Below are 14,103 nucleotides of genomic sequence, written 5' to 3' on the forward strand. Positions count from 1 at the left end.
TCGTGAGGCAAGAACATAATCACATTAATCATATCATTTTTTAAGGTTCCATACCAAAGTGGCAAATAAGGAACCCTTATAGTGCGTCTTCATCTGTCTAGTCTGTCCGTCTGTTATAACTGCTTATTTCAGCAAACAATAATGGTATCAGCTCGTAGAACAGTTTTAAATTATGCTTGTCCACCGTTCTTAAAAATGAAAGAACTTAAAAATATTTATCTTTGTGTACTATAAAAGCAAAAGCTTACTGACTGACTGATCTATCAACGCAGAGCTTTGTTTGACATGCAGATAGGTTTGGCATGTAGATTATGACGTAGGCATCCGCTAAGAAAGGAATTTTTGAAAATTGAACCAGTAAGGGGATAAAATAGGGGTTCGAAATTTGTATAGTCCACACGGACGTCATCATGGGCATCATAGAGTTATGGAGATAACCACATCACTGATGGGCATGAGCTAGTTTTTAAAATAACACAAATTCTTTAAAATTTTCTTCTTTGTCTTTACGAAGGTGTTGAAAGCATAAAATTCTGAATCAAATTATCATGAAAAACGTTTGAAAAATAGTAACTATCATATAGAGGGAAATTCTATCTCCGAAGTCCGAAGTTTCCGAAATGAATGCGAAAAAATTAATAGTAGGTACAAAAGGGATGCTTTTAAAACGGCAAGGCAAATAACATCTGTCTTGGTACTGAACCTCACGCGAGTTAGTCTTGATATTGGCAAGTTTCTTGTTTTGTTTGAAATTCTTCGCTACACAGCCTCGGGTATTTTTTATTTTAAGAAATTTGGGAACAGTGCTCGCATCATCAACCTATCGCCGGATCACTACTGAGCATGAGTTTCATCACAGAATGAGAAGAGTTTGGCCATAGTCTACCACGCTGCTCAATGCGGTTTGTAGACTTCACACTTTGACAACCTCCATGGCGCACTGGTAAGCGCTGTGGTCTTATTAGTGGGAGGTCGCGGATTCGATTCCTGGCGGGAGTCTGGTCTGGTGGGATGCTTCGGCCGTGGCTAGTTACCACCCTACCAGCAAAGCCGTGCCGATATGATACCGTGTAGAAACCAAAGGGGCATGAATGGCTAGCCCGCTTCCATCTTAGACTGCGTCATCACTTACCACCAGGTAAGATTGCAGTCACGGGCTAACTTGTATTTGAATAAAAAAACACATCTTAGAGAACATTATGGAGAGCTCTCAGGCTTGCAAGTTCCCTCACGATGTTTTCCTTCACCGCTAAGACCAGTGATATTTAATTACTTAAAACCACATAAATCCGAAAAGTTAGAACTTAAAAGTTCGTGGCCGGCAGAGAACTACGGACCTCCAACTAGGAAGCCGGTGTTTTATCCACTAGGTTATCACTGCTTAGGCGTTATAATAATATATTACACTAGCGTAGATATCCCCGCGACTTCGTCCGCATGGACTACACAAAATATCTAAAACTCCTATTTTATCCCCTTAGGAGTTGAATTATCGAAAATCCTTTCTTCAAGTACTTCCGCGTCATAATAGTTAGCTGCATGCCAAATTTCAAATTTTCAGCCCAATCCGTTCAGTAGTTTGAGCTGTGCGTTGATAGACTAATAAGTCAGTCAGTCAGCTTTTCCTTTCATATGTAGGTATGTATATTACATTACATGACCACAAGTAGGTATTATAGTAAGTATATTGCTACTATAATTCATAACCTCTAATACTGGATAGCCTTAGAAGTTAGTAGTAAGAAGGATAAATCGTCTTGTTACATACTTTTCCTACTACATAATACTGTATATTGTAATACTGTACTAGATCAGTGTACCTACTAGAATTAGCCCACTGCTCAAAGGATTGGCAAGCCGAAATATCAGTGGTATCAGATATCAGCTGAAATATCAGTTATTCGTCGTATGTCTTAGGTCGTAGAGGCAGAACCGATGGCCGCTGGGGCAGACTTGTAGTCGCAGTATAGGACGACCTCTATTCAACTCATAACCTGAATAAGGTAAGAAGAGGTCGATAAGAAAGGCGAAGGACTGTGTTTGGTGGCTCCAGTATAGTACATATTATGTAACTAGCTGATGCCCGCGACTTCGTTTGCGTGGAATTAGGTTTATCTATTAATCGGGGGTCGGGGGTTCGATCCCAGGCATTCCTCTAACTTTTCAGAGCTATGTGCGTTTTAAGTAATTAAATATCACTTGCTTTAACACTGAAGGAAAACATCGTGAGGAAACCTGCATGCCTGAGAGTTCTCCATAATGTTCTCAAAGGTGTGTGAAGTCTACCAATCCGCACTTGGCCAGCATGGTAGACTATAGCCAAAACTCTTCTCATTCTGAGAGGAGACCCGTGCTCTGTAGTGAACCGACGATGGGTTGATCATGATGATGATGACAGGTAGGTCTACCTTATACAGATTACATTACAATATCAATGCACCTACGCAGCTAGCTACGGTTCAAACTTCAAACCAAGCGTCATCTACTTAGATTATTTTGCTTTAGAGACACGGGCGGTCGAACTAGGTATAAGACCTTGGCGAGCGAGTCTCCCCAGCACTTGACCGGTGTTTAGGGTTCCGTACCCGAAGGGTGCCAACGGGTCCCTATTACCAGTGGCATGCAATTCATAGAGGCATAAAAGTACTGCTTACCCTAGTTGAAATGACTAGTGCTCATTTTTCTTTATGACCTGGCATTCAGCAGGTCTCTATAAGGTGTATATAAGGCCTATCTTACTAATGCTTACCCTGGCTTCAAACTCTGTGCACGCCACTGCCTATTACTATGCCTCCGCTGTCCGTCTGTCCATCCGTCTGTCTGTCAGCGGGCTGTATCTGTGATCCGTAATAGGAGACTTGAAATTTTCACATGTGTATTTCTATTGCCGCTATAACAACGAATAACTACCTGAAGATTTGAAAAATTAAGGTTAATTAATTCTCGTACGATAGTACGGAACTTTCCATGTGCGACTACGACTCGCAATTAACCTATGTTTCTATTATTTTTACGTTTCCGCAAATAGGCAAATTGGTCTCCTCAAGGTAAGTAATCGATAGAAGGATTATTATGGTTTATGATCTGTACTCAAGTTTATCGTAGTATTTTATAAGTAGGTATGTATATTGTAATAATGAAAAGCGGTGATAGCCTACTGTTTAAAAACGTCGCCTTCTATTCGGGAGGACGGGTGTTCGATCCCGGGCATGCACGCAGTATTGATAATTTAATTGCCAGAAAGGGCAACTTTTTCACAAATTAGGAAGAAGTAATGTCCGGTAATAAATCCACAACATTAGTCATTGCTGATAAGAGAATTAAAAAGTATATATTCTCATTCTATCGAATCAATAACGTGATATAACGGAACACAGGTGCCATCTAGTTATCAATGTAGCATACTTCGATGTTTTACACATATTGTATTTTAAAGATAGTGACCTCTTGAAAGCTGTGATAACATAGTGGTTATGATGTCCGCCTCCTAATCGGAGGTCGGGGGTTCGATCCCAGGCACACCTCTAACTTTTCAGAGTCATGTGCGTTTTAAGTAATTAAATATAACTTGCTTTAACGGTGAAGGAAAACATGGTGATGACGCCCGCATGCCTGAGAGTTCACCATAATGTTCTCAAAGATAATGTAACGTATCTGGCAATACGCGCTTAGGCAGTGTGGTGGACTATAGCCTGAATCCTCCTCGGTCTATATCTACTCATGTGATAGAGGCATTGACTTATATAGTACTTCGTATCGAAAGGGCTATTGAACAAACAAAATGGCACCGACTCAGTGGTGCTTTAGTACCAATGCAACCTCAGTGACGTCTGGATTTCAAACGGGTCGTTCATTGGTATCTAAGAGGTGGCGTGGCGCTGATTTATTTGGTTCCAAAACAGGGAAAAATTTTGTTTGCTTGACCATATCTTGTCATTAGTTTCCTTCAGTTGGTCTGACCACCGGATAGGAGATCTTCCTTGTGGTCTCTTTCCTTATGGGGATGTTACGAGTTACGACTGTCATTTTTCCTTCACTGATAACTTTACTCAATAACAATAAGGAAACACTTTGAGGTAGTCATGGCGTGATATGCCGGTTGACCTTCAAAATGTTTTCGCAAGTGTGGGTGTTGATCAACCAGTTTCCAGAAACACCCTTTCACATGCGCCCATTTGCTTACTCTGGTAGGTACCTACTCTCGCGAGAGTGTCCACACTTGACCGCTGCTGTTGCGCAGAACAGCTTATAGCACCTACTAGCTTATACTCGCGACTTCATCTGCGTGGACCACATAAATTTCAAACCCCTATTTCACCCCCTTAGGGGTTGAATTTTCAAAAATCCTTTCTTAGCGGATGTCATAATAGCTATCAGCCCGATCCGTCCAGTAGCTTGAGCTGTGCGTTGATAGATCAGTCAGTCAATCCTTTTATATATTTAGACTAGCTTATCCCCGCGACTTCATCTACGTGTAGTACACAAACTTCAAACCCCTATTTTACCCCCTCAGGGGTTGACTTTTCAAAAATCCTTTCTTAGCGAATGTCTACGTTATAATAGCTATAACTGCATGCCAAATTTCAGCCCGATCCGCCCAGAAGTTTGAGCTGTGCGTTGATATATTATATTAAGAAGAATCAGAGAAAGTTTATGCTCTATTTTTAATTATTTTCGTTGATTCGGTGTAATCTAGTGCAACGAAATGCTGCGAACGCGACAGATACGTATGGATTGTCCCTTTTCGAAGGGCTTCCCACAACTCGTGATACGTAACAGATTTTCGTCCTTGAGTTTAACGAAAGTAATGACAATGATAAAAGGAGGTCGAAAATCAGAGCAGAGTTTAAAAGTTACATTATAGTAAATATAATTCTTTCTTTCACATCATCCAGAGGTCCCTTGCCACCGCTCATGTGCCAGCTGTACTAGAACCTATTGGTTTGGCACGTAGCGATGGCAGGAGACCTGATGGTATGACGCTTGTACCGTGAAAGATGGGCAGGTCGCTTGTTTGGGATGCAACGTGTGCAGATACTTTAGCTGCATCCCACATTCAGGCGACTATGGCGGGTGCAGCGGCCATCAGCGCCAAACAGGCCAAGTGGCGCAAATATGAAAACGTCGATGGGAGCTTCATATTTGTGCCTTTTGGTTTGGAGACCTTGGGGCCGTAAGGCTCAGGGGTTCCAGCTCTTTTTGAGGAAATTTCGAAAAGGGTTATCGAGTCAACCGGGGACCCGAGAGCTGGCAGCTACCTTGGTCAAAGAATTAGTTTGGCCATCCAAAGCGGTAATGCTGCCAGCGTCTTGGGTACAATGCCTCGCTGCGGTGGTCTCGATGAGGTTTTAGATTTAATTTAATTTATTTTAGTTTTAATTTAATGTTGTTTTTTTTTAGATTTAAGTTTATACATAAAGTATACTTATATTTATTTAATAAAATAAAAAATTAATTCTTTCTTTATAGTCGTAATGGCAGGAGTTCTCTTTGGATGGTAATGCGGATGGGTTCCCAGATCCTTCCGCATACAACGAGATTTTGATTCTTAGGTTTTATAGATATTATCAGATGTTAATGATAATAACAGGAACCGACGGCTACGTGTTCTCTGAGGCAGAGAGAAAACAAACAGGCCAAATTTGGACCTCCAAAATCGGCCACCCATCCAGTTATTTTTTATTTTTTTATTTTTTTGTTTATTTGAAAGTAATCAACAGCGTAAATACATAATTATTATTTAAATTTAAATCTAGGTATAACAGAAGGCCAAAAGAGATTACTTAAAATTATAATTAAACTATTTTAACAGAATAGAGTTAGAATAAATGTAGGTATATACAATAATAAAATAAAATTACAAGTTATTGACATAGGTCAACGGTGCTTAACAACCGCAATCGATTGATATGCGTTTTCACAACTAGGCCACACGTCTCGGTAGATAGAATAGAGTATAAATATTTTTATTCCAATAAACTTTTTCAATTATTTTTTTACTTTTTTCTTTTGAATCGTTTTACCTTCTTAACCGCAGATTCTTTTGCTGGTTCTTCTCGGTAGGAAAGGCATTCCAAACCAGTGGTAGATGAAATTTATCTATCACTGGTTTGGAATATCTTTCCTACCGAGAAGTACCGGCAAGAAACTCGGCGGTTGCTCTTTTTGAAGATTTGATTTACAATATTCTGCTATGAACACATGTAGGTAATTGCAATCTTGCACGATAGTCGAGGTAATATTTCTGAGCGAGCAGAGCCCGCGACATCCGTAGAGAAAGAAAGATCGAAAAGGTGAACTAAATGAAGAAACGACGGTGCGAGTCTTCTCTTGTAGCTCATTCAAAAACAATCAGTTAGTCAGTTTAAAGCTATAATAACTTGTGGCAACATTATTTCTAAACTCGCCACTATTGGCAGGTATCAGAAATCAGGATAATAGAGAGAGAGAGCTAGTGCGTGCCAGATAAAGATGTAAAAAATCTTACGTCAAAGTATGAAGTCTATTTTTTCTTCGGAACAAGTAGTATTACAAACATAGGTACGTAGTAGTACTTCCAAATTCTTTGATTACAAATCACTTCATGCATTGCCAGACGCTGTGTCGTGGGAAACCCATGCCAGACGCTCTTAAAGTTTAAGGGTGTCTTGCAGGGGGTTGCCGTGTTTGGCAATGACAGACGTGATTTCTAATACTTTTCCGATTTCCGAAGAAAATATAAAAAACGACTTTCTACTTTGACGTAAGATTATTTACTTACATCTTTATTACCTGTTATCTCCCAAAACCACCATGATCCAAACAAACGTTCCTCCCAAGGTTGGGGACGATACGCAGAGAAACAGTTTTATAAAATAACGAAGGTCTAGCACGCGCTTGTCTTAGTCCATAATACCTTTTACTAAACATCCACTGGCATCACCATCATCATAATCAACTCATTACCGGCCCACTACTGAGCACGGGTCTAGAATCTCAGAGTGAGAAAGGTTTAGGTCATAGTCTGCCAAGCTAGCTCAATGCGAATTGGCAGACTTCACACACCTTTGACAACACGAAGAACTCTCAAGTCTCCTCACGATGTTTTCCTACCGTTTATAGTTTTACACAATTATAATTATTATTAACTAGCTGATGCCCGAGACTTCGTCCCCGTGGATTTAAATTTTTCAAAATCCCGCGGGAACTCTTTGATTTTCCGGAATAAAAAGTAGCCTCTGTGTTCATCCAGGGTATAATCTATCTCCAATCCAAATTTCATCCAAATCCGTTCAGCCGTTTTTGCGTGATTGAGTACCTAACAAACATCCAAACATCCACAATTTCACATTTATAATATTAGTAGGATAACTGTGTGTGAAATGCAATGAAAACTTATTTGAATTTGAATATTATTGGGACTTGAAATGTCGGTTGTCGTAAAAATTAAACTAAAAGTTTATTGAAATTTTAGACTTTATTAATAAACTTAAATAGTAAACTAATTTTCACTAACAGTTAATTTGCAGAACCTGCAGATCTACTTACTGAAAATGACAACAAATAAAAAAACTATGAAACTTCACAGGCGGTAGAAGCAGAGAAGAGAAATCATCAGAAAACTGAACTTCGAGAAAATGAGACGAATGCAGAGTATAGTTTACTCTGGTATCGAATGGTACTTCTATACCGGTAACCCCAACGGTTTAGGCTGTCCGTTGATAGATCAGTCAGTCAATCAGGACAATTTTTTTATAATAAGTATAGATAAATTTATACTCTTAAATCTTAAAACTAGGATATTTTCTTTATTATACCGTCCCAAAAATGCCCATGAAGTAAAAATATCAGAACCTTTTCTTAGTATTATTCTAAGTCCCTGATTACATCATCACAACAATTAGGTACATAATATTTAATTAACTACCTAACTCTCTATAGTCTATGACAAAAAGGGCCCGCGCAGACGACGGACTTTTGTCCGCGGAGGACAAAAATTGATCATTGATTGCATACACACGATGCACCGTATGTTGAAAAATCGTAGTTAAAGATGACATACTTACAGGCCCTTCATATATTGCGTTACTCGCAAGAGACCATACCACAGTCGCATGCCAGTAGAATACATATTCGCTACTCGAGTTTCGTACATTATGCTACTAAAAACAAAGAATTGTTCTTGAAATTTAATGAGAAACTGCTGATCCGTTGCCATTTTGCAGAGATTCGTAAGAGACGCAACGCACGGGCGACGACAAGGTGCAGGTATCGCGAGACTAGTAGCAGATGCGAGGATACCGGTATGCGAAGTGTGCGAATCACCACACAAATGTATGCGAGATACTCCTTAGCAACTCATCTTCGAGACTCGCCTAGGATACTAGTCGTGTGTAAGTATCGTAATGTACCGAAAGGTCGACAGTTCGAACCTCGCCCGTTGCACTATTGTCGTACCTACTCCTAGCACAAGACTGACGCTTAGTTGGAGAGGAAAGGGGAATATTAGTCATTTGACATGGCTTATATTCTTATAAAAAAGAAAAAAAAATGTAAGAAGGGCCATACTTCGCTGACAATAGTCTCTCGTCTGTGCAGGCCCCGAGACATGAAATGGAAATATTACCTACTTATACTTAAGTAGATCACAAATATTTATGCAATAACTATTTAGGTACTTAAACAATAATAAACTATCCATCAAAATTAACATACCTATCATGTATGCAACTTCTCTTTTATAAAAATCGAAACACCAAACAAAAATCTGTCGTGAGGTGTTTCGTTTTTTTTATGGGAAGTATATACGTATGTATTATATTATGCATTTTATAAAATCAGCCAGCAAACTAATAATTAATAAGTATACGAAAACTTGAACCAATCATACTATAAACGGGATCAACAATCTCTACGTAACAACTGTCATGTCACAAGTACGGTTTTAGCATAGAAATAATATGTATAGTACGCGATAGGTCAAGATGGCAATCGAGGTATGAGGCGGGGGGACGCCCCGCACACCTACAATTCACCCGCGCTATCCCGCCCCGGGTTAGCGCGGGGGCTGTGCGGGTGTGCGGGGCGTCCCCACTCCAATTGTCATCTCGACCTTCGCGTAGTTATTACCTACTTAGGAGCTAGTAAGAATTATAACTTCCCACATACATCGGAATCGATGCCATCGCCATGCCATGCAGATCGGGGCCGATTCTCTAGTACACAATCTCTAAACTAAACTAAATTAACAGGTCTAAATCTAGTGCTTTACTTATCCGCAAGCAACATTATGAAAGGGATAGCAATAGATTTAGACGTGATATTTTAGTTTAGTTTAGAGATTGTGTACAAAGGAATTAGCCACATTGTCATACTAATTTGGGCTGCTCCATGGAACACGAATTTTGTTCGGAATGACGCATCTAGTTCGTACTTATAGATCGTTGTATGTTAGGGTGGTAGAATGATTAATCGCGAGATGCAATATTAATTGGCTACTATTTTGCTTTCATCCCTCTTGCCACTAAGGTGCCATCTCCACAAACGAGAATCGCAGCGATAGTCTCGCCGTGTCACATAATTCGATACGAACTCTATGGACCAATCTCCACAGGGCGATACTATCGCGGCGATATGATCAAGAACTAAATAGATCATCAACACTGAATAATACCACCGAGCTCAATTGACATTTATTTTTAATCCATTAAAGGTTTTCTACGAAAAGTTATCTTGTTTTTACTCAGTGAAGCAGCAATGTGGAACCAACCAATGTCCAATGAGTTCAATGGCTATCATTTAGTATTGCTCGCTGGTCCACTGGTGGAAACCGGGCCTCTATAGTAGTAGTGTGAACAAAATATTGGTCTACTGATAGTGTCTGTTCATTTTCCTTTCCATTTTCCTTTTCTTCTTCTCGTCTAGTTCTGTCTCAGCTGGTGCTTCTTGGAAGAACCACGGGCCAAGGATGTTGGTCCAAAGTAGCCAGAACGCCCTCAGTGGCAGGAAAAGTAACAGTAGCCAAAAGTAGTTGGAGAAGATAGCGAGCAGGTGTGTGATTGAAGCCAGTATTATAACATCTTTCACGTGCCTGAAAAAAAAATCTAAACTTAAGCAGCTATATTACGCGACATGTTGAGATCGCAATTGATGCCATGATTGATGGGATTTGATTGATGGTATGAGGTGAGCAGTGGAGGTGGGGACGCCCCGCACCCGCACTGTCATAATTTTAGTGTTGCACAAGTCTGTAGTGACCGCATTTATCAAATTCGTTACTTGTAGTATGGGCAGATTACACCTACCGAGTAGTGAAGCGAGACAGTAAAATGTCACTCGGCTGAGACAGTGCTGTGGCTGAGAAATTGCGGCGAAATTGCACTCGTTAAAGTGTTTATACCAATCGAGTACTCGGCCGAGGACACTGACTCACTGTACTCGGTAGGTGTAATCTGCCCATTATAGAAAATGACTTCGGTTGCCTATTCCTCACATGTAAAAATAAAAAACCAATAATTATTCATTCTCAAACACGTGAACTAGCCAGAAGAGTATTAGAAAATTGTGACGCTGACCGGAAAAATAATTGTTATAAATATTATGTCACAAAGACACTCAATAGGGCTGTGTTTTACAATGGCATATCAAAAAGAATTACGTCCAGAATAAAATCCGAATCAAAATCAGTAGGCCCATACAGTATAGGATCCCGATATAGAACGACTTGTACCGAGCTGGTTAATGGATGTAACGTATTTTATATTCAATTTAATATGTCAATAAATATATTGCATTTGCCTAAAAAAATTCAGTCCAGGATATTAATTAATAATATTTTTTTTTAAATAATTTTACAAATTCCATATCAATCGAAAGTATGAAGCACATAGAATATGCAAATGTTGAAACATTAAACGATGCCTATCAGCCAGATCCGTCCAGTAGTTTGAGCTGTGCGTTGGTAGATCAGTCAGTCAGTCAGTCAGTCACGTTTTCCTTTTATATATTTAGATATATAGACATCCTTACAGTTACACAAGTAACTTAAGTTATTATTTAACTTATTCGTATAACGTATTTAAAAATATGTATGGATTGAAAGTAACTTACTCTCCCATCCCACCTTCCATGTTCAAGTCTACCCCAGGGTTCAAAAGTTGGCTGTTTTCATCATAAGTTGGCCGAATGATGTACATCAAGGTTTGATAGCATAAAATGTAGATACCTATTACAAAGGCATTCATAAACTGGAATAAAAAACCATAATGTGAGTAAAATATTTTATTGTGTACTATCAGCCGTATTGAGTCGCTTAATCGTTACTTAAGTTTAGTTAAAACGAGACAAAGCTATATATCTCTCACATAAATCTATCTTGTTTTAACTCATATCTTTTTTAACGATTAGCGACTCTGAGTACAACTGTAAGTGATTAGTAAATAAAATCTAATTCTAAATTCTAATGGATTAAAAATAAATGTCAAATGAGCTTGGCTGTCATTCAGTGCTAAACACTGAGCTAGCGAATCATCCAGCAGGTCCAGATCACTTATTTTTTTATAGTCCTAATTCCTCATTGCCGAGGGTCGTGACTCCTTTCCATTATTCACATAATGGCAGGAGTTCTCTTGGGATAATAATGCAGTGAGTTCCCAGATCTTTCCAGATCATGTAGTAGAATTAAAAATATAATATGGATACTTACTAAGACTTCTTGTCAAAAATTCCTCAGTGCTTGAAGACCAGTCTTCAAACAGTATGTGTTGCCAGTGATGACATATGGATCCGAGACATGGTCACTAACTATGGGCCTCACAAGAAAGCTCAGAGTCACTCAGCGGGCGATGGAGAGAGCTATGCTTGGAGTTTCTCTACGTGATCAAATCAGAAATGAGGAGATCCGTAGGAGAACTAGAGTAACCGCTCAACGGGTTGCGAAGCTGAAGTGGCAATGGGCAGGGCACATAGTTCCTACAACCGATAGACGTTGGGGTCCCAAGGTGCTGGAATGGCGACCTCGCACCGGAAGACGCAGCATTGGAAGGCCCCCCATTAGGTAGACGGAAGACATCAGACGAGTCGCAGGGAGCCGCTGGATCCAGGCGGCGTAAGAACGTGGCGTGTGGAAGTCCCTGCAAGAGACCTATGTCCAGCAGTGGACGTCTATTGGTTGATGATGATGATGATGATGACTTACTAAGACTCCGGCAGATAAACTCTCATAGTAGAAAGTGAGAGTAACAATGTGGTATGCCAACCCAGCCCCGAGAGCCATGTTGCGGTAGAAACTAACTGTTGATGCATTCTCTGTCAGTATCTGCTTAGCTCCCTTGGTCGGAACTTTGCCTTTCTGGAAATAAGAATTGAACAATAAAAAAGTGGAAGCATTTACCTGTGTAAACCAAAGCAAAAACCTTAAATATTAAGCAAATTTAATCTACAAACTTTTAACACACTCATTGGGGCCGATTCTCTTGTACACAATCTCTAAACTAAACTAAATTAACAAGTCTGTCTAGTGGTATCCTTATCCGCTAGCAACATTATGAGAGGGATAGCAATAGATTTAGATGTGTCATTTTAGTTTGTGTACGGCGGAATTAGCCACATTATTTATTAAAACAGAAACTTGATAAAGTAACATCAAATTTTAACGATAGGGTTTTCAGAATGCTATTAGAGTCTTCACACACTCCAATCACTGATGCTGCTCCTTTTCTTAAATTTCCATAGAAATGTGTCAGTATAAAACTCAGCAAACATCAGTAACATGGTGGCGACCCCAATAGCAGTCTGAACCTGTAATGATATTGGATGTGCAGGTTGTTTTAGACCCTCTGTGTGTATATCATTCACTGCACATGTAAAACATTTGGCAATAATATTACACGCATTGAGGCATACAACTTTATCACAGACCACAACAGTTCATCTTCTTCGCTCTGGGCTGGGTTCTGCACTTAAACGTTTCCGTCTGTTGTGCGTGATCACAACAGTTATGAAACTTGTAACAAAACCTCCAGGCTTCTTCTACACTGGCAGGCATCAAAATGTAGGTGGGCTATAAAACGACTAGGCCATCCTAGCAGCATTCAAATACTTAATATTTGACAGGATGTTGATTCAGGATCAAACTTGGTCTCCTCTTGTTATACACTGATTTAGGATCCGTTTTTAGATGACACATGACATGACGTGGACGAATAAATGGATACGACAGCCTTTTAAATAAATAAAATAAATAAATATTATAAATGCGAAAGTGTTTGTTTGTTGGTTTGTCCTTCAATCACGTCGAAAAGGTGAAACAGATTGACGTGTTTTTAGCATGGGTATAGATAAAGACCTGGAGAGTGACATAGGCTACTTTTATCCCAGAAAATCAAAGAATTCCCATGGGATTTTTGAAAAACTTAATTCACGCGGACGAAATCGCTAGTTGTATTATTATACGCTAGTTAAGTAATAAATAAAAATTAAATAATGGAAACAGTCAGTCAGTCATGTCATGCTTCCCTTACTGGAAGGCAAAATTACTATGAGGTGGGACATATCAATATGCTTTGCTTGGCAGTCTTCGCTTTAGACACGTAAGTAGGTATCAGTCTCATTCATTGCTTAGGTACTGTACCTACTAATTAGGGTATTGCACTACATTTATCGTGATAGACAATTAAATATTTAGCATTAGATACTTAGATACAATTTATAAAAAAATTGGATCTTACCGGTGGCATGACGATTTTCGTGATCTCGAGATTTTTCTGAAAAGAAGTAAAGTAATTAGTAAATTAAAATTATAGAAGTAATCTTCAACGTCTATGTATTATAAAATGATATATAAGGCATACGTAGTATCCCTATTAATCTGTGTATAGGGCACCATTAGGGCACTGATAATTTTATAAATGTGGCATGCACAGACCAATAAGTGGCATGTCAATTGTCAATGTAAAAGAGGTTTTACTATCATAGACATAGATTCCGTGAAAAGAAACGTTGCATGAAACAAGCTTTTACTCCAAGGAACTAAGGCAGTCGATATACGTCAGGTTTTTTTCATCAGGTCCGATCCGGTCAAGTTAGGTCAGGGAACCGAATAGGCCTTAAAGGACTGTTATCCAG

General features: G+C 39.3%; 1 protein-coding gene across 1 annotated transcript; it reads right to left on the reverse strand.

Moving 5' to 3' along the window:
* Positions 1 to 7,437: 7,437 nt before the first annotated feature.
* LOC117995460 (transmembrane protein 208) lies at positions 7,438 to 13,880 on the reverse strand. Its single transcript, XM_034983471.2, has 5 exons — positions 13,830 to 13,880; positions 13,707 to 13,742; positions 12,176 to 12,328; positions 11,089 to 11,225; positions 7,438 to 10,069 (listed from the first exon to the last, which is right to left on the reverse strand). The coding sequence occupies exons 2-5, from the start codon at positions 13,713 to 13,715 to the stop codon at positions 9,847 to 9,849; spliced, it is 522 nt and encodes a 173-aa protein (XP_034839362.1). The 5' UTR covers positions 13,716 to 13,742; positions 13,830 to 13,880; the 3' UTR covers positions 7,438 to 9,846.
* Between the last annotated feature and the right edge of the window lie 223 nt (positions 13,881 to 14,103).

The sequence above is a fragment of the Maniola hyperantus genome, chromosome Z, assembly GCF_902806685.2.
Source record: "Maniola hyperantus chromosome Z, iAphHyp1.2, whole genome shotgun sequence".
Lineage (NCBI taxonomy): Eukaryota > Metazoa > Arthropoda > Insecta > Lepidoptera > Nymphalidae > Maniola > Maniola hyperantus.

Excerpts from the sequence above, each read along its gene's own strand:
- LOC117995460 (XM_034983471.2), bottom strand. Across the intron at positions 11,226-12,175 it reads GTTTATCTGCCGGAGTCTTA|TTTATGAATGCCTTTGTAAT; the intron begins GTAAGTCATCAT and ends TTTTTATTCCAG. Across the intron at positions 10,070-11,088 it reads ATGGAAGGTGGGATGGGAGA|GCACGTGAAAGATGTTATAA; the intron begins GTAAGTTACTTT and ends TTTTTTTTTCAG.